Source organism: Pristiophorus japonicus, chromosome 14 (genome assembly GCF_044704955.1).
Source record: "Pristiophorus japonicus isolate sPriJap1 chromosome 14, sPriJap1.hap1, whole genome shotgun sequence".
Lineage (NCBI taxonomy): Eukaryota > Metazoa > Chordata > Chondrichthyes > Pristiophoridae > Pristiophorus > Pristiophorus japonicus.
Window position 1 is genome coordinate 98,065,476 of NC_091990.1, and position 20,688 is coordinate 98,086,163.

At 43.8% G+C, this 20,688-nt stretch overlaps 1 protein-coding gene across 2 annotated transcripts in view; it reads left to right on the forward strand.

Moving 5' to 3' along the window:
* slc25a22a (solute carrier family 25 member 22a) overlaps positions 1 to 20,688 on the forward strand; it is a 145,772-nt gene that overhangs the window by 95,380 nt on the left and 29,704 nt on the right. For both annotated transcript variants that reach the window (XM_070899402.1, XM_070899403.1), the window contains exon 5: positions 15,193 to 15,283. In XM_070899402.1, coding sequence (XP_070755503.1) covers positions 15,193 to 15,283 — 91 coding nt within the window. The remainder of the gene's footprint in view (positions 1 to 15,192; positions 15,284 to 20,688) is intronic.

Sequence of the window (20,688 nt, forward strand, 5' to 3'; positions counted from 1 at the left end):
TTCGGCCCAACTAGCCTTTGCTGGTGTTTATGCTCAACACAAGCCCCTCTCCCACTCTATTTACTTCATCTTGCCCTATCAACATATCCTTGTATTCTTTTCTATCTCCCTCATGTATTTATCTAGCTTCCCCTTAAATGTATCTGTGCTATTCGTCTCAACCACTGCATGTGGCAGCGAGTTCCACAGTCTCATCACTCTGAGTAAAGAAGTTTTTCCTCAATTCCTTTTAGATTTATTAGTGACTATCTCATATATTTATGGTCCCTGGTTTTGGACTGAACCACAAGTGGGAATATCTTTGAGTTATGCAGCATTCTCTTTGTACCAGTATTCTCTTTGATTCCTAACCTGTATTTGGTTAGCTGCACAGCAGCAAAGTTGCTGCATTTGACTTCAGCATCCCTCTGCAACGGAGAGGAAAAATCAAACAGGGTTCTTGATCTCGTGTTATCCAGCGACCCCTGCTGGAAAGTGCATGCATGTGTCTTTGGGTAAGAATAGGATTGGGCTCGACAGCTTTGCCTTCCACAGCTGAATAGGTGCTCAGCACTGACTGTCTGTGGTTGAGATGCTAGATGTGTGTTAGAACAGTATGCTAGTAACCCGTGTAACTCTTATCTCAGCAGTTCCAGCATCTTCAGCAGAGGCATGTCTGGAAGGAAAAAGATTAGAAAACAAAGACTTCAAAAAAACTGAGTTGGTGTTTCATGCCTGTCTGTGATGGAGGCTCTGAGCTCCTTAGATTAACAAGTAGAACATTTTTCTGGGATGTAATTTGCGTAGGAATGATGTGATGCAAAAAATCCAACTAACACTTCTTGCAGAACTGTGTCTGCCCTATACTTTTCATCGACGTAAATGAACTAATCTATGTGAGCTTTCCTCGCCTATGCATTAGCAGGCTGCCCGAGGGACTGCTCGCACAGCTGACGGGAAGTTTAAAATTTTACCGCATGCCATTCTCATTTGCGTAGCAAGGGAATGGGATTGAAATTGTAATATTCCAGTAAACTGGAGGGTTCTTGTCCACACATACCTGAATTCACAAATGCTGCACTGGAACAAACTCTGGATGAAGGGATGACAGAGAGGGCTGTACTTGAGGGCACTCTCCCCAGAAAAATGTGGTCTAAGACACATGGCAGGAGTTCATTGATGGTGTGAATGCTGTCAACAACGCCCAGAGGACCTGGATCCAACTGAGGATGAAGATGCCGCCCTTGAGGAAGCTGCCGCAGTAAGGCTACCCAAGTGTATCGTTACTAAGTAGCTGCCCCAGTAGAGGTGCCACAAAATGTTTCCTGATTATCTGTTACTCTTACTGCATTAGCCATCCTCAACCTCTCTGATAATGTTTGGCCTGGCCTTCTCTAACGCCTCTCCTCTGATGTCCAGCTCAGTCGGACTGCTCTCGCTCCAGTCCATACATGTGTTGCAGTCATGACCCGAGCATCTCCAACAGTGGCTTATCTTGCAGCTCTTGAACAATTGCCTCTGGACTCCCCCAGGTTCTATTCTTCGCCCCTCCTCTTCCTCATCTACATGCTGCCATTTGGCTATCATCGAAAAACATGGGGTCAGATTCCACACATATGCTGATGACATAAAGCTCTACCCCTCCACAACCTCTGTGTTGTCAGACTGCTTGTCCAATATCCAGTCTAGGATAGACCGCAACTTCCTCCAGCTAAACATTGGGAAAATCAAAAGCGATCATCTTCAGCCAAAAATGTCCATACCTTTGCCATCGACTTCATCCTCCTCTCTGAACACTGGACCAGACTGTTCAAAACCTTTTCATCTTATTAAATCCCAAACTGAGTTTCTGACCCCATATCTTCTCCAGCATAAAGACTGCCTACAGTCAGCTCTGTAACATTGCCTGCCTCCATCCCTATCTGCCGCTGAAACCCTCATTCATTTCTCTTGCTCCCTGCAGACTCTACTATTTCAATGTTCCTCTTGCAAGCCTCCTGACTTCTACTCTCCATAAACTTCAATTTATCCAAAACTCTGCTGCCCATATCCTATTCTGCATTAAGTTCTGCTCACACATCACCCCGGTCCTCGCTGACCTACATTAGCTCCTGGTCCCCCAACATCAAAAATTTAAATCACTTCATGGCCTCTCCCCTCCCTTTCTCTGTCGTCTCCTTCAGCACTGCGACGCGGTATTCCAGCACTACCATCCCCACACTCCCCCAGTACACTCGGTTCCGATGATTCTGACCTCCTGTGCATCCTCCCTTTCCCTTCACTGCACTGTTGATGGCCACCCCTTCAGCCATGTAGGCTTCACGCTCTGGAATTCCCTCTCTAAACTCCTCTCCACCTCCTATTCCTCTCAAATTCTCTGTAAAACACACTTCTTTGACCAAGGTTTTGGTTACCCCTCCTAATATCTCACCATGGTCTCGCCATCCATTTTTTGGATTCCGTCTCTGTGAAACATTCTGGGATGTTTTTCCATGTTAAATGCACAACATAAATTCAAGTTGCTGCTGTCCCACACCAGTAGTTCAAATACGTTAACAACTCTTTGAATGTTTAACATGGATGACCTTGCTACAGCAGGGCACAAATATAAGCTGCAACTTGCAACTGAATCTGTTGTCACATTGAAATCTTAAAATAATCTATGTTAAGTTTTTCAAATGCAACCTAGCTTCTCCACATGGTGGGCTGCATGATGGGCACTTGTGTGTCACAATATCTACTCTTAAAATTTGCATCAACTCAAGACTACTACTTTGCTTAAAAAGCAAGATGGAACATAACAGAAGTGAACAGATTTGTATTGGAAGAATGCCTTGAAATTTCAAGTTCTTGACTCCCTTGGAAGGGCCATGTTGGATAACCTAAGCTATGAGAGCATAGCAGGAGTGGGGAATAGTGAAGTTGTAAGTCTCCACCAATCTGAGGCTAGTGCTCATTAAGCCTTCTGCGCTCACTGGCACACATTAGAGCACAAAGCCATCACACATAGTATGTTGCCATGTGAGGACTACGTTCAGGGATCGCTTGCAATATATGTTCTTTTACTGTTTTGTAGGCTTGGATGAACAGCCTGCTAACCACAATAAGCAGGAACAAATCACACCTCATAGCATCCTGCATCATTTCAGAACAACTTTCCCAAGCACTAGCCCGGCTCCAGTCACCCTGGAAGATTCGTATTACGGGTTTAAGAGGGTAACACCGAATTGCATTGCAGGGTAAAGAGGAGCAAGTGTTGGTAGCAGATGAGGAGCAGGAACTTGGTAGCTCCATAGCCAGCTCAATTTCTTTCTGAGCTGCATTGCTTCGGGATTTGGACCCCTTCAGGCCTGCTTATGAAAGGAGAGTGCTATCGGAGTAAGATTGTCTACAGAAATCACTTGAGTAAAATACCCTGCAATTGTGGCTAGGGGTGTGGAAGTGTTCATCATTAGTGGCATCTCTGCAGTCCTTCAAGACTTTTCGAGACTAGTGTATCATGGTACATGAGCCAACTCCATTGGAATCTGCAGCTTGAGCCCCGAGTGACACCGATCTCAAGCACAGTGGGATTGTTATTCTTGAATGACAATGCTGCTGCTATAGAGGCCTTGACTCCAATCTTTTTTTGGTTTCACCGTGCTGGGGGATCAGATTGAGAACCATTGGGCACCAGTGAAGTTTGTGGATCCCTGTCTCAAAGCCTGCTTCCTATGCATGTCAGTGAGCATGCATCAGATACATGGCTGAAGTAGGCACGGATGGGGCTGCGACAATGTCTGTTCACCTGTACAAGTGTCAGTATATGTGCCTCATAGAAAAGTAACAGACTTGGTATTGGCGTCAGCATGCTGAGATGGATTGAATTGTGGCTGCATGATTAGCAATGGGGTCTGCCTGAAGGGACAGTATTCTGGACTGAGGAGTGTGATGAGTGGAGATTTGCAGGGCTTAGTGTTGGGATGAGTGTTTTCCAATAATTTCATAAATAATCTGTAAAAGGATATCGGTAGCTTCATCTCAATTTATATAAGGCATCAAAATAGAAGTGTTTTATGCAGTGGAGGATGGGGACTTGAGTGTTTGGGGATTACGTGTAGAAACATCTAAAGGCATGCACTTGGAGATGCAAAGCAGGCAGATGCATTACAGAATAAATGGGGAAATATTAATAAGTTGAATCTGGGCATCATAGTAGATGGAGCTCTCAAAACACCAAACCAAAGTCTAGCTGTTGTCAAAAACACGAGCAGGATGTCAAGTTGCATGAAAAGATAAATGGAGTGTAGATCAAAGGAAGTAATCCTACCTCTGCACTGAGCATTAGTCAGGCCTCCCCTAGTGTATTATGTGAAGTTCTGGGAATTAGCTGAGCTTTAATAGAGTTACTAAGGTGATGGGGGGTACGAGGGATGGCGGGGAACTAAAGAATAATGCATGAGAGTCGGGCCAAAGAACTGGGACTCTTCTCATTGGCGAGGAGAATACTGGGGGGAGAAATTAATAAGGTTCAGGGATATAAATGTTTAGTTAGGGCTATTTGAATTGAAACAAGACAGCATCCATTCAGGCAGGGTGCAAGGAAACATTAATAAGAGGGTGGTCAACATGTAGAATAGCTTACCGAGGGAGGTGGAGGGGTAAGTAGCTTAGATCTTCAAGGTAAATTTGAACAAGTATCTTGAAGGGAAACATATTATCAGATACATCAGATGAAGATGATTAATATAGACCCACAGTCTCTTCTGGCCATTGTCTGTGTTACTATGTGACAGGAAGTAGGTAGGACCAGTCAGCCAAAGCATCGGCAGGAGTGGCTGAATCAGTTGCAGGGTCATCTCATAAACCAGCACAAGGAGTTGCAAAGATACCTGAATATTCTCTGTGATTCCCACTGAAGTCCTGCAGCGAATAAGCACACTTATTCTTTCAACTAAACAGTCATTTAGAAGTTGCTGCAGTTTAAGAATTAAAAGTTGTGCACCATACACTAGCACTAGGAGATAGCACTGTAGCAAAAGGCTTTAACATGCCACAAAATAGCTGAATACATTGGTTGCATTGTATTTGAACATCCAAATATTTATTTCTGATTGAGTGGAAGAAGATTGAGTGGAACAAAGGATGGGAATTGATGTTGATTGAGGAATGGCAGAGGGTAGAGTTGTAGAAAGTGCTTTGAATCACTTTCTTCCTTAAAAAAGCAGCTCAGACACTTAGCTGAAAGTCCCTTAGATGAGCTTCCTGGCTGCATTTCTGTTTCTGCAACTACATCCTCATTATCAGTTTCTGCGCGCTGCTCTTGCCATGATTCTGGTATTCCCTCCTTCTCCATCTTTGGGTTAGGCCTCTTTGTGTTTGTTTGTGGCTGTCACAAGGGCGTCATTATCCAGGGCTGAAGGGGGTAGACAGAGTCTCAAAAGAAGGTATTCTTCCAGTTTGCCTTTGTCTTCAAGTAAGTCTGACACAGATTATCGTCTGCAAATGAAAGTATCATGATTGCAGTCTAGGAAGGGGGCATTGACCAGCACAATACAAAGCTGACAGTCACTGAAATTGTTCCTGTAGGCCGTGGAATTCTTCCAAAAGGCCTGGATGACCACATTGGTGCCATCAGTGATACCCTGTACTTTGGAAAATCTAGCAACGTGATAAAATTGGGTCACTGTCATTCTGCTGTTAATGTTCAGTGGGAACATTTATGCAATTGTTGGCCCTCCTGAATAATGCATCAGTTACCCATTTGATACATCTGTGGACGCTAAATTGTCTTGACTCTGCAGATGTCTCCTGTGCAAGCCTGGGTGAGGCAAAGATATAACAGTAGAATCCAGCGGTGATCTTGACTGGCATGCAGAGTGTTATCACTATGGTGGAGATTGACTGCAGGTCACCTTGAAGCAGATGGCTCAGCTGTGCAACTATCCCCCTGCTGAACCAGAATCTGTGAAGGCAACTCTTCTCCATCATTACTACGTAGTTTTGTATGGCCTTTTGAAATGATTAGTAGTGAAATAACTAGTGTGATCACTCTTTGTGCCATCTGATATCCTTGGCATTCCTATTTGTTGCTCTTCATACTCTGGAATCCTGTAAAAGGGAAGCAGTGAAAGCAATCCTCAAAACTTGTAGTGGATTTAAGAGCAAACAAGAATGAATAATCCAGTTTTAAAGCATTGCATCTCAACTCGTAAGAAAATTACACGACTGGCCAAGATAACGAACAATTCAATGGATCGTCCATTATCAAATTAATTATTGCATTAAATTTCATTGGAAAATGAAGCTCTCGCACATTATATGCAAATGACTGAAGCCAGTCTTCAGCCAATTCTATTCACTCCACGTGATGGCGCGAACAACATCCAGGTTGTAGCGCCAACGACTTGTGCTCCAGAACTAGATGCACGTCAAGCCAGGCTGTTCCAGTACAGCTACAACACTAACATCTACCCTAAAAAACGGAATATTGCCCAGCTATGCCCTGTCCACAAAAAGGACAAATCCCACCGTCCAATTACCATCCCATCAGCCTACTCTCGATCATCAACAAACTGACGGAAGATGTTGTCGACAGTGCTGCCAAGTGTCACTTACCAATAACGTGCTCACTGATGCCCAGTTTGGGTTCCACAAGGACCACTCGGATCCAGACCTCATTACAGCCAAACATGGACAAAAGAACTGAATTCCAGAGGTGAGGCGAGAGTGACTATCCTTAACATCAAGGCAGTATTTAACAGAATGTACCCAGTAAAATTGAAGTCAATGGGAATCTGGGGGGAAAACTCTCCATTGGCTGGAGTCATACCTAGCACAAAGGAAGATGGTTGTAGTTGTTGGAGGTCAATCATCACAGCCCCAGGACATCGCTGCAGGTGTTCCTCAGGGCAGTGTCCTTGGCCCAACCATCTTCAGCTACTTCATCAATGACCTTTCCTCCATCATAGGGTCAGAAGTGGGGATGTTCACTGATGATTGCTGTGTTCAGTTCTATCCATAACTCCTCAGAAAATGCTGTCCGTGCCCGCATGCAGCAAGATTTTGACAACATTCAGGCCTGGGCTGATAAGTGGCAAGTAACATTCGCTCCACAAAAATGCTAGGCAATGACCATCTCCAACAAGAGAGTTTAACCACTGCCCCTTGGCATTCAACGGGATGTCTGCCCTGGGACACTGCTCTGAAGAACACCTTGTTCTGGGGCTGGGATGATTGGCCTGTAACAACCACAACCGTCTTCATTTGAGCTAGGTATGATTCCAGCCAGTGGAGAGTTTTCCCCCTGATTCCCATTAACTTCAATTTTACCAGGACTTCTTGATGCCACAATGAATTACCACCGGGATTATCATCGCTAAATCCCACACCATCAACATCTTGGGGTCACCATTGACCAGAAACATAACTGGACCAGCCACATAAGTACTATGGCTACAAGAGCTGGTCAGAGGCTAGGTATTCTGTGGACATTGTCTCACTTCCTGACTCCCCAAAGCCTTACCACCACCTAAAGGGCATGTCAGGAGTGTGATGGAATACTCTCCACTTGCCTGGATGAGCGCAGCTCCAACAACACTGAAGAGGCTCGACACCATGCAAGACAAAGCAGCCCCCTTGATTGGCACCCCTTCCACCACCTAAACATTCACTCCCTCCACCACTGGCACACCATGGCTGCAGTGTGTACAATCTACAAGATTCACTGCAGCAACTCACCAAGGCTTCTTCAACAACACTTCCCAAACCCGCCACATCTACCACCTAGAAGGACAAGGGCAGCAGATGCATGGGAACACCACCATCTGCAAGTTCCCCTCCAAGTTACACACCATCTTTACTTGGAAATATATCGCTCTTCCTTCATCGTCGCTGAGTCAAAATCCTGGATCTCCCTCCCTAACAATGGGTATATCTTCACATGGACCGCAGTGGTTTAAGCAGGCGGTTCATCAGCACCACCTCGAGGGCAATAAACAGGGATGGGCAATAAAGGTTGGCCCTGCCAGTGACACCCACAACCTATGAATGAATAAAAGAAAATGAGCAGGCCACAGGTTGATTCTTGATACAACTGGGACAGCAGTATTGTTCATTTCGTAGAGCGGATAGCAATTTGGAAGGATTTCATACCTATTTTACATAGTGCAACTTAAACAGCAAATGGATGTGCGTTTGCTTTGTATTGAAAAGGCTGCGTTCACGTTTGTTTGTTTATACAATGCCCATCAACATAGCTGCCTCCAATTAAGATTGAACCCAATGACGTTTTTATTTGTTTGTTCTTGGGATGTGGGAGACTCCAACAAGGCAGCATTTTTTTGAAAATGCCTAGTTGAGGGCATTACGAGTCAACCATGTTATGTGGGACTGAAGTCACGTGATAAGGATAGCAGGTTTCCATCCCTGAAAGACATTAGTGAATCAGTTGAGTTTTTGATGGCAATCAGGCAAGCCATTTTTTCTGGTTCTTGCCCACAAATTACCAGATTGATTGAATTCAAATTCACAGCTTCTGTGTTTCAATTTGAACACACAGCCTTTGCTGGTTCATAACATAACCACTCTTCCGTACCAGTTACTATCACAACAGTACAATGAGTACTATGCGGAAGGATCTTTCTTTTTAATGAGGAACCATGGTGAAGGAACTAGCCAAGGTAGAGAAAAATGAAAGAGAAGTCGAGCAATTGGGTGATATTCGGCTTGGACTTTACAAGCCTGATAGTTTTGAGATCCTTGGAAAGAATGAGTAGAGACTGCGTGATGACTCTCGATTTCAACAAAGTGGGAATGGAGGGCAGAAGGTATGTAGAACGGTGCATTTGTAGCATGAAAGGAAGAGGAGCAAAAGTTCAATGAAGTACTGATCGCCATAGTGTGATGATAAAAGCAAGAAAGGCTGCTGTAGAGAGAGAGAGATCAGAGGCTAGAAGGGAGAGAGCTAGGCTTTCAGATGACATGCCTTTGCCTATATTCTATTATCAAGGAGAAAGTGAGTGTTTGGAATAAAAGAGGAAACCAAGGTTCTTGGAGGCAGCTTCAGCTATTGAGATGCGATTGAATGCAATATATGTGCACATATATTTATATTACGTGTAAAAATGTGTATATTTTCTCTCCTGAAGGCACTAACTCATGCTGTGGGGTTCAGGTGCAAGGCAACTAGGCACCCTCCAGTACCTAATGTGAGCTTCCTAGTCCACACATTGGAAGACCTTTTGACCATGGGGCTGTGAAACATTTCACACTCCAGCCCACTCCTGTCTTTGCTCAACGAATGTATGCATGCTACCTTCTATTGGGGGTCACTCAAGGAGCTGACCTCCCCCTCTAGTCTAGGCACTACTTCCCCTTGGCCTCAGCTGACATCAGCTAATTCATCACAGATTGAGGATCGAGCCTGAAACTTCTCTGTCTGTATGACTCAGTACCACATTGGGTGGTGCACTTATCCACATTGGCTCCACATTGCAATTTACTATGAAAAGCATGTAGACAGAATTTCTATTTCTATTTCATTTTTGAAGCTAGTCACTGCTTATAATCTTTTTTGGTAAAATTTGTGCTTTGTTTTATAGCTGAGTTATTTGAAGGTGTTTGTGAATTTCTAGTTGAATATGCGAGAGGAAATGTATGCAGACCTGTTACAAAGAAAGCCTACAAATGTAGATGTGAAAATACCTTATTTGTTTTCTTTCAGAGTACGAGAAAATATGGGCACTCAAAAGACCAGTGCCACTTTTAATGGTATGGTAAATGCATATAATGAAAGAACTTGTTGCGATGTCCTTTTTTGGGGGAAGAAGTGGGAATGCTGAATAAATGCTTTTTGTACAGCGTGGTGAAGGGCCAAGTTTGGAGCAGGGCTCACTAACTGGTGTTTTGCATGGAACTCACATTTTTTCAAGTTGATGGTCTAAATGTTTCCAGCTGTTTAAAGCCTATGAATAATGTTTATTTAAAACAAATAATGCACGTCTCATGGAGTAGCAACATTTTGGACCATTACATTGACAAAAGTTATTTTTTAACTTCATTCTTGGGATATGGGCGACGATGGTAAGGTCGCATTTATTGCGCACTCTTAGTTACCTTGGTAAGGTGGTGGGCCTTCTCCTTGAACTGCTGCAGTCCTTGTGGTGAGGGTACTCCCACAATGGTGTTACGTAATCTAGGATATTGACCCAATAACTTTGAAAGAACAGCAATACATGTCTACGCCAGGATGGTGCCTGACTTGGAGATGACGGTGCTTCAACTTCCTTTGCAAGTCGCACACCAGCCAATAGTTCACTGACTGGTGTTACTGAATTGTTGAAGTACAGGCACATATTTTATTTTTTAGAAGCTATTACTCAGACGGCTGTGCAATCTGCCCCCTGCAGGTCACAAGATATGATGTTTGAACCTTTTTGAAGATTATTTCTTCCCTTTTTGTTTTGGCTGGGAGAGGGAAAGGGAGTAACTAAATTGCAATTTTCTTTCCTTCAGTCCAAAGCTACTATGGGTAAAAGTTTGAGTATCAGAATGTTATGGAGAAATGGAGATGATTTAAAAATGATCTAAGATGACATGTAGTAATATAATGAAGCTGATCATGTGACACTGCATAAAGTTTTTTTTATGGGAAGATGCAAACTCCTTTTCAGCTTCTTCCTCCCCTTTTCCCCTGGTCTGTCACATGGCTAGTCGGAAAATTGGCTCCCAGGTCTTGCCAATGCACCTTTGTTGCACTAGTTGCTAAGAGACCTCCAGCATCTCACACCCTCCAAATTTTATTCCCTCTCTGGGAAAGCAAACAACCTTTTGCTGGATTGCAGCTGAGTTCATGTATTTGGTAACGTGTGAGATTGACTTGTGTCCCAACATTCCACATCAAAACCCACCCCTATTGATGGCTGCCCCCATTTCATCCCTATGAATTTAGTTAGAAAACCCACTTTTCAGCTGTCAAGTGGCCAATGGAAACGCGAGCTATCTGGGAATCTATCTTTCAGGATTCGCCTTTTGTGGTCTGAGGGCATCTTCATTTCGCTTTTTTGATTGTTGCTTAAACGCTACTGCCAGCAGTATTACAATCGCTGTTCGCCGCCGAGAGTCCATTGGGCTCTGCCATCACCCCACAACATTGTGACAGTGAATCATTTGATTTCCTCCACCATTCGCTTGATTTGGTTACCTTATCCTGCTAGTGACTGCCTGACTAATGGTGAGAGTGGTCCCTTCCCCTTTCATTCTACCTGCCCTCCTTAGCCCATGTATATCTTGCAATCAGGACAGGAGGGAGATGTGAATGCCATACTATTCCAGTGTCTCTGAGCCACGTGGAGGTGACTATCCATTTCTTTTCCTTTTGGCAGACACTAGTCTGTGAGACTAAGAACTCAGTAACCCAGGAGATGGACCCTGTATTTCCTAATTGTTGCAAACACAGGAGGGTCATTTCAATCTAGTTAAAACATTTAGTTATGCATCAGAGAATTGCTATTTGCATAAGTACAACTGAAGTAGAGCATGAGCTGATTGGAATTTACTAGTGTGAAATCTGATTAGAAAAGTTGAATTGAATTCCAAAAAATGTGATCCTCTCCATACTAGAATCCATTCCTGTCTGAGGGTGAGTACATGTTTGGGTGTCCCACTACCGTGTCTCTGCCGTGTTGCTCCATGCCCAGCTACAAGCGAGTGTTTGCAGGTGATTGGCCCTCCAATTACACCTCCTCCCCTGTGGAGAACTGCTTGGCCCCCAACCCATCTGATATTGGTATGGTACCATGTGCATGAGGCACTCGACAGTATCGTGCTTTAGCGCTCGAATGCCTTCTGCGAGCAACACTAACTCAAAGAAGAACTGATTTTAAAACTGTTCTCTACGAGGTTTCCACTTTTAAAATACTTTTGTTTTCATCAATGGGGTGCAGGCGTTGCTGGCAAGGCCAGCATCTGTTGCCCATCCCGAGTTGACCTGACTGAGTGATATGCTAGGCCACTGCAGCGGGCAGTTAAGAGTCAACCACATTGGTATGGGACAGCAGGTTTCCTTCCTTAAAGGACATTAGTGAACCAGTTGGATTTTTACAACAATCCAGTAGCTTCATGCTCATTTTTCCTCATTCCAGCTATTTATTTAATAGAATCATCGAAATTTATGGCACAGAAAGAGGCTATTCAGCCCATCGTGTCTGCGGCACTTGAAAAGAGCTATTCAACCTAATCCCACTTTCTAGTTCTTGCAGTTTATGGCACTTCAAGTGAATATCCAAGTACTTTTTAAATGCAATGAAGGTTTCTGCCTCTACCACCCTTTCAGGCAGTGAGGTCCAGCACCCTCCGGGTGAAAAATGTTCTCCTCGACTCCTCTCAAATCCTTCTACCAATTACTTTAAATCTATGCTCCCTGGTTATTGACCCCTCTGCTTAGGGAAATAGGTCATTCATATCCACTCTATCTAGGCTCCTCATTATTTTATACACCTCAATTAAGTCACCCCTCAGCCTCCTCTGTTCCAAAGAAAACAACCCAGCTATCCAATCTTTCCTCATAGCTAAAATTCTCCAGTCCAGGCAACACCCTCGTAAATCTCTTCTGTGCCCTCTCCAGTGCAATCACATAATTTCTGTATTATTTGTAGATTTTTTTTTCCCAAACTGAATTTAAATTCTCAACTTGCCAAGATGGAATTTCAACGTGTTCTCTGGATTATTTGTTCCAGTAACATAACCACTAAATCACTGTACCCTTACTGGACTCTTTGGAGGATTGGAATAAAAATATTGCTAAATATAAAATTGAAAGTTGTGAATTTATGTACAGTACATTTTTGGCTGTGCAAGCAAGCATGAATGTTTTTAGAAGATTCCCAATTCTAATACTCTTAATTTAAAAGTAGTCAGTACAGTCTTTGGTGATTCTTCAGCAGATTTTTAAACCACAGACTTTGTGGTTACGTAAAGTTACAAACCACATTGCAGTGGCTCACTGTGTGTCAGAGATTGCTTCCTCTGTCCACCATTGATATTTTAAAAATGAATTTCCAGAGTAGCTTCTTCCAGGAACTCACCGATCTAGCAATTATGCGGTTAATAAACTGTGTGTTCTGAACAGCTCTTTTATTCTTCAACTCCTGTAGATGTAATGTCGCAAAGCAGCGGTATTTTGTACCATGGAGCATGGGATGTTGATTTACTATACATTTTTTCTCTCACTCGCTGAGTACCCTATCTCAGCCATGCTGTTTATCCCCAGGAAAAGGTACAGGAAAAGACCAAATGATGCATCCAGCCTTTCCCGTCCTGACATGATCTAACCTTCATATGCCATCAACCTCATCCCACCTTAGGGAGGCAGCAAGTGGGAGTTGGGCAGTTATTGCATTGAGGTAGTGAAACACAGAGGGTCACTCATTCCTCGGCCACTATTATGTATCTCCATCCCCGAGCAGCTAGTTTGAGAATGACGACCTCTGAGCAGATTACTTCTCTAATCCCCCTCCCCTGTTGTGGATGATGCGAGCCATGAGGAGACCAAAATGGTCTGAAAACACACCGTCACTTAGGGAAAAAAAAGTAACATGATGTTTGTTTTTTTTTAAAAAAAGGCTTTTGTATTTAGAAAGCTGATCAAATCTGTCCGTAATCAAAGAGCAAGCACCTTCATAGCGACAAACATTCACAATTTTTTCACTTGTATAATTGTGGCTTATCTTGCTTCTGGTTTGCTCTGACTCTTCTATCCTTACAGCCTGCACACTGTGCCCCCCTCCAAGCAGTAGGCTGCCAACTTCACCACAACTCCTTGTTGGAGCCACTCCATAGTTTGGTACCAGAGGATACAATGCCAAGATAACGGAGGGTGCAGGGTTGCCACTCATCCCTTTTCCTGGAGCAGTATATATTTTTTAAGCAACCTATCTACAGTATCTTGAAGCAGCAGTGCTCTGATGTGGGTTTAGCCTGTCCTTCTCCCACACGGAGTGGCCGATTTCAGCCATGCTGGTTTTTTTTAAATGAAGTAAACAAGCAGAAAATGTCCATTTTGCTACAGGTTTGTGGCTGCTTTTTTGGTAGATGTTCTTTTCCTGGTATTGCAGGGCTTATAGTCAGATATCCGTATCAGACCAGTTCAAACTATTCCTGTGACTACAGAGCCTCATAATGAAGTTCAGCAGCACCAACAAAGAGAGGGGCAGATCCAGGAATTAAAAGTGCTGCATCTAACTCAACAACGTTTAAACAAAAAGCTGGCAAATAAACAAGAGGCATGCTATCAGAAGAGGAAAAGGGGGGGGGAGGGAGGAGACGCGATTGAAATAAATGTACTTTCTGGACCAATTATACATTGAGATCACACAATAGTTGAACTAATTTGCCTGGTGTATGAAAACAATCCCAAAGCCACATCCCCACAGCTTCTCCATGTGTTCATTTTCAGATTTAGCAAAACTTGACAACCCATAAAGGGAGGGGGCTCGAAGGACAATATTGTCCTCCTTCCCTCCATCACTTTTGTTTCCATGTGTGTGCCTAACTGAGAGTTGACTATGCGCCCAACTGAGGCAAGCATGCAAGTTTGAGTGACACCCAAATGCTGTTTCTATCTGGTTTGAGGCTGTGCTATCTTTTATCCTCCATTATCTATTTGTTTAAATATATAAAACACTTCAAATTATTAACAATTAAATGTACAAAATTTCCACTTCTAAAACTGCTCTAAATTATGCATTCATGGAATCCCATCTGATTGGGTGCTTCAATGTATATGTGTGTTTGCTGGCTAATGTTGTGTGAGCATGCAATCATTCTTTGAACTGAAGGAAAAAGCTGAGCATACACAGTGACATGTAGAAATAATGAGTCATAGTGCATAATTGGCTGCATGCCTCTCCATGAAATGATTTAATGCTTACCGCCTCACATAAGAACTGCAGCCTCTTTCAAAGCTTTCCATTACTAACCATACATTGTCCTTGTGCTATTTCTGACCTCCGCTGTCTTCAATTTAGTGCTTTCATGTAACATTTGAGAGCTGTCACAGAAGTGTAAATACCTGTATTAATTTGTGTTTTCGTTTTATAATAGCCTATACGTTTCTGTCGTATTTGCATTCTAGGTTTGAACTGTTATAAGTTGAGGATTTGGAGAAAAAAAAACTTTTCACAACTGGAAATGCTTTGTTTTTTTTTCTCTTTCCTCCCGTCTGCATCATTCCAGGCGCTGCTGTCAATCTTACCCTAGTTACGCCTGAAAAGGCCATCAAACTCGCTGCAAATGATTTCTTCCGTCAAATGCTCTCCAAAGATGGGTGAGTGGAAGTTTCTTTTGACAAATTAAGACAAAGATGAAGGTACTAAGGCGGGGTGGGGGGAAATGTGTAGTTAAACATAGCAGCCAAAACTCGATGCTGCTGACTGACTGCTTTGGAAAATGTGCATCAACCTCTTCACCGAGTGCAATTCCAAACATACCACTAAAAATATTGGGGATTGTAGAATTATCTCAGCTGGCTCAGACTTCAGCAATGAACACGTTTTGTAAATGTTACTGGTTTTAATGTTAAATAAAGAAATGTAACATCTCCACATACAAATGCTGCTAGTCATGAAATTGTACCTGAATACCATGCCAAAGCACCCAGACCACATTAATTCATTGGTGTTGTAAAAGCTCCCTGCCATTTGAAACCATCCCACTTAGACTTTCCATGAGGCCCTATTTGATTAACATGCATATCGCTTGTGCATGCCAGGTTCAGCCTGGATGCAGTCCTCTGGCACTGGGTTCAGAAGGATTGAAGGGTGCTTTGGTCTGTCTTAAATGCTAGCAAAGTCACAATTCATGTGGCATAAAAAACATGCCCAAATAGTTGCCCGAATATCCAGGGATGCAACGGAAGGGCTCCCTATGACCAATATGCAAAATGTGCAGGACCTAGCCGTACAAAAAGGAGAAGTGATTGCACTGACATGTCATTCAGCACCCCAGAGGTGGCGTCAGCTTTACACTATGTCTCTTTGCCAAAGCCCTTGAGGATCTGAATTAAGCAGTTGATGCATAAGCCTGGTAGGCATTGGACTTGGATATCAGGAACATCAAGGTGGCTGGCATGTCACAGGCTGCCCTGATTGACTAGATCTTTCCACCAATCTGAAGGAAGATGTCCCTCACGTAGCTGATGAGGAAACTAAAGGGGGAATTTTTTCAGGGGTCAGTGGGCTCGAACAGCGGCAGGTCTGGTGGGAAAATGTTTTTTTTTGACAGCGTGTCGGGACCCCGCTGTTAACTTGCCGCCATGCGCCTTTGAGTCTGCCAGTGCGGAGCAGATCCAACACACAGCGGTGGGGGAAGCCAATGAAATAATTTGTGGCTTGTTTACAGCCACTTAATGCTTTTGTTCACAACTTTTTGAATTTGACTGGTCGCCCACCAGTTTCCCGCTGTGTCTAGATCTCGTCTGTGAAGCTGAGGCGGGAGTTCACCAGCCATTGTTTCAGTTGATGAGTTGACAGCTTCAGATGTCAAGTCGAAGCTCCCAGCTGATTGAGAAATGTGCCCTTTGCCATTAACTTCTCAAAACTGCATTTCCACTACAGATTCAGAATGCTGCATGTCTCCATCCAGTCTGACCTCATTACCTCTCCCACCATTGACAGTTCTGTCATCTCTACTTCACCTACCATCTATTCCACCAGCATCAGTGTCCTTGAAACTCTTTCACCTTGGTCTTCCGAATCCCACCGCAATCAGCCCCAAAACCAGCAGCACCGGGCATGAAAGCAGCACCAACAACACCAACCTTCTCTGCAATCACCTGATGCTGCACAGGACACAGGGCATCAGCACCCGACCACATTGCTGCCCGGGACGCCAGGAATGGCCTCACCATGGTCAGATTTACTTCACTTGATGCTGTACACCCTGGCTGTCACATGATGTGCCACGTTGCCACATGATGTGGAGTGGCACCACCACACCCCAACACCATAAAGCATCCTTACAATGCCCAAACCATTCCTTTCATACTCATCAGCATTGCCTGTGGGGGTGGGGAGTGGCAGTGGTGGTGGTACCGTTATGTCTCACCATTCACTGCAACCCACTAAGCCACTTCCAAAGGTGCAAACAAATCTGTCCAAGAACGCAATGTGTTGAAAATAAAGATTTTAATGTTTGACAGCACATTAACAGAAGCTTTACATGATCATTGCATAAAACACCCAAACGCCTACCATTATGTGTTGTTAGTTGGTGTGAGTGGGAATGTGAGGGGTGGATTGTGAGATGGGGAAGTGATAATGTTGATAGAGAGGGATGGGTGGAAGTGCAAGAAGCTGTTGTGAGTAAGGATGTGCAGGAGTAGGGTAGGGAAGGTAGAGTAATGGGGATGTGATGAGTGGCACAGCAGGATGAGGTTGAGTGTGGCTTTGCAGGAACATTTCGTGATCTACTGAGATCATTAAAAGGTTTGCATCGCTGCAGCCTGGTCCTTCCGACATCATCCCTGCTTGTGTCCTATTGTATACTGTGCAACCAGGCTGTTTTGGTCTCCTGGGGACGTGTCTTGTACCCATTGGAAGGGAAGAGAACCTCCCTGCGTGCTGTGACTCTCACCATAAGCATATGGAGGGAGTCAAGGGAGAGCTTGGGTGCAGCCATGCACCTCCATGCAGTGCTTGTCAGTGTTTGCAGCTCCTCAATGCTGTAGAACACTAACAGCACAACTGTCAAAATAAATTTGCGCATGGTCCCTTTAAGGAAACCTGCTGATGATGAGCCATTATATGACATCATTAGACCCACTTCCTTCAATTAGCCAGGAAACATGCTGGCTGGGCTTAACAAGCCCAATCAGGGGAAAATCGTACTACACAGCAGGCTGGAGCCAGCAACGAGGCCGGGAGCCGCTACCGACGTCACGGCCACAGACATGCCGAGGTTGGTACAATCCAACGCTAATACTTATGACAGAATCTACTGGAAGGTGTTACCTGGAAGCTACATGTTTTGTATCTAGGGCTTAGTGCTTATCAAGTTTGGGTTGGAGAGGCAAATAGCTGCTGCTGAAGCACTTCCAGCTGGTGGAGTCATTATTCAGTGCGATGTTGGATGTGCCCATGCTGTAATCAGGATGATGATGATGCACTCGCACATTTTTGGTGAGCTATGCAATTCACCATGCCACTTGTGAAGGGCTCCTGGTACCTGCCGTCCAACTCACAAGAACTCAAAACCTGCACTCATCAGTAGTCCAATGACTGGCTTATGCCTATTGCCTTGCGGCTGGAAGTTAGCTAGATTTCTTTGGTGTCAAAAGTGGCTCCAAGTCAAGTCTCTGTGACAGACTCAGTAATGCAATACCTGAGCGGGGCAGGCCTGCAGCATTCCAGGGCACTGTTGGTGATCATTGAGCCTCACGCATGGACCCTGGAAAGATAGACCTGTCACTGGAGGCTGGCATTCTGCCCACTTCATTCCATATAACCCTGCAGGCTAAAGCCCTAATGGGGTGGTCCCAGCTGAAGAAACATTGGGAAGCCTACCAATGACAATACTCACACATGATGTATGCTTTTAGCTGGTTAGAGCCCAGCAGTATACTTTGGGAATCCCAAAACTCTGACTCTGCCAGCTTGCACCGAACTCACTAGCCTTAAGAAAGTGAGATATGTCCCTACAGGGAAGATTGATTATCCATTTTGGGCAAAGTGAAACTCTACAGATGGATGTAGATTTCTCAGTCGATCGTTTTGGAGACCTTTTTAAATGTGCTAATTTCCACATGCGTCTGCCACCCAACTAACCAAGCAAAATTTGCAAACTCCCAAATTTGGTCAAAAGATCTGATTTTCTCTTGGGGACCCCAGATGGTTGTAACTCAGAGCACAAATTTTCATTTCTAGCAGTAGCAGCTCCTAGTCCAGTTAAACTCTCAAAATGGCAATAACGCCTATCGCACCAAGGCTTAATATTTGGTGTGGAAGCAAGTTGTCCTCGTTTGACGGTCTGCCTATGATGAATATTGGGCTAGATTTTCGTTTTTCGGCAAAAAAAACTACCATTTTTAGGTCTAACATTTGTGAAAGTCGGCATTGCACAATGGTTTGTGGTGCAAACCGCATGTTTTGGCAACTTTAGTCCGGGGCCAGTAGCGCTGCGAGAGAGGTCTTGGGAGGGGGGGAAAAACAAAAAAAAGAATTGCAAAAAACATTCACACAACATTCTCAAAACCCTTACCACTAAATCGCTGAAAAATAATTTTAAAATAAAAACTTTAACTTACCTTTTTTGCAGGACTTCATACTTATCGCTGCTGGCAGGGCTTAACCGACAGGTTTGACCTGTTGGTATTCTGGACGCAAATGCAATCTGCGTCGTTGCACCTTGGCGCACCTCCCCCTGGCGGTACTTGGAAGCACCGCCGCAAAGAGGTACCCGAGGATCCTGCCGACTGCGATTTTGTCGCAAACCTGGCGCAAATCTGCCCCAATAATTGGTGCAGGATGCTCTTTCATAGGTTATTAAAAACCTTGATGTGTTCTTTTGTAACGAATTAAATGATTTTACTGATCCAAATAATGTGATGGGCACTGTTTGAAGGATAATGAAAAGCTAAATGTTGTTATAGCTTTGAAATAAAGCCCCATTCTTGTGCTAGATCTAACTTCGTTCAGCGGTTATTCTTGTTTTAACCTTGCAGACAATCAGTCATTTGCAGCTCTGGCTGACTCAGATCCCTATGGAGAAGCCAGCAGATGCTCCTGCACGTAATCACTGTATGGATGATAGCTATTTCTGATATACGAGAAGCAGGTGACCAGGGGAGGATGGGAGACACAGAAAAGCACGATAAGGCAGACTCTCTCTCTGGCTCTCAAATCTGACCATGTCTTTACAAAAAAAAATCATGCTGTTTAATTTTCCAATGTGACTTCGTGGAATGGTCCATGTCTTGTGGTATACCTGTAGAGGCCTGTAGTTTAACCTTCTGGAGTTGATTTCTATTGCATGACTTGACCAAAGCTGAATGTCACATTGTCCTTTCCATTGCAGATGCAGCAGCCTTGCGGCATTGTACCGAAAACAGATCTGAATTAATTAATTTCTTCGGATGAATTTGTGTACAAGATCTTTGAATAAAATTATCAGGAAATGTGCCCAATACGTAACGGGGAAGGAAATAGTCCCTTCTCTACATAAATTTACCTTTTTGTTCATTGTCCTACCATTTAAAAAAAAATAATATTTTTTTTGTAAGGATTGGGTCTCTGGGCTAAAACCACGCTGACAGTCAGCTTTTGAAGCTAGAAGATGCAGGTCAGCGTCACAAATTTAGCGCATTGCAAGAAAGAGTCATATTCGCTCTCCTGTATGATGGAACCAAACTGGGGTAATGACTTTACCCAGCATGATGTCACCAAATTAAATGGTCATAGCAAGGACCTGCTGAGATTGTTTTTTAAAATTACTTATTTTTTTTTAGGCGTAAGACTATCAAAAATGAAGTGTTTACATGGAATATTTCATGTTTCCCTAAACTTGCTTTCCCCTTTAACTATAGTTGTGTGAAAGAGATAGGGGATGCATGATGGGCAGTTTAAGACCTCTTAACCAATAATTGCCAGTCGGTCATAATGTCATTCTTGTGTGGATAAGATATTAAGGCCTTCATTTATGCTGTGCATACATTAATGTACAATTATTAAATGCAGA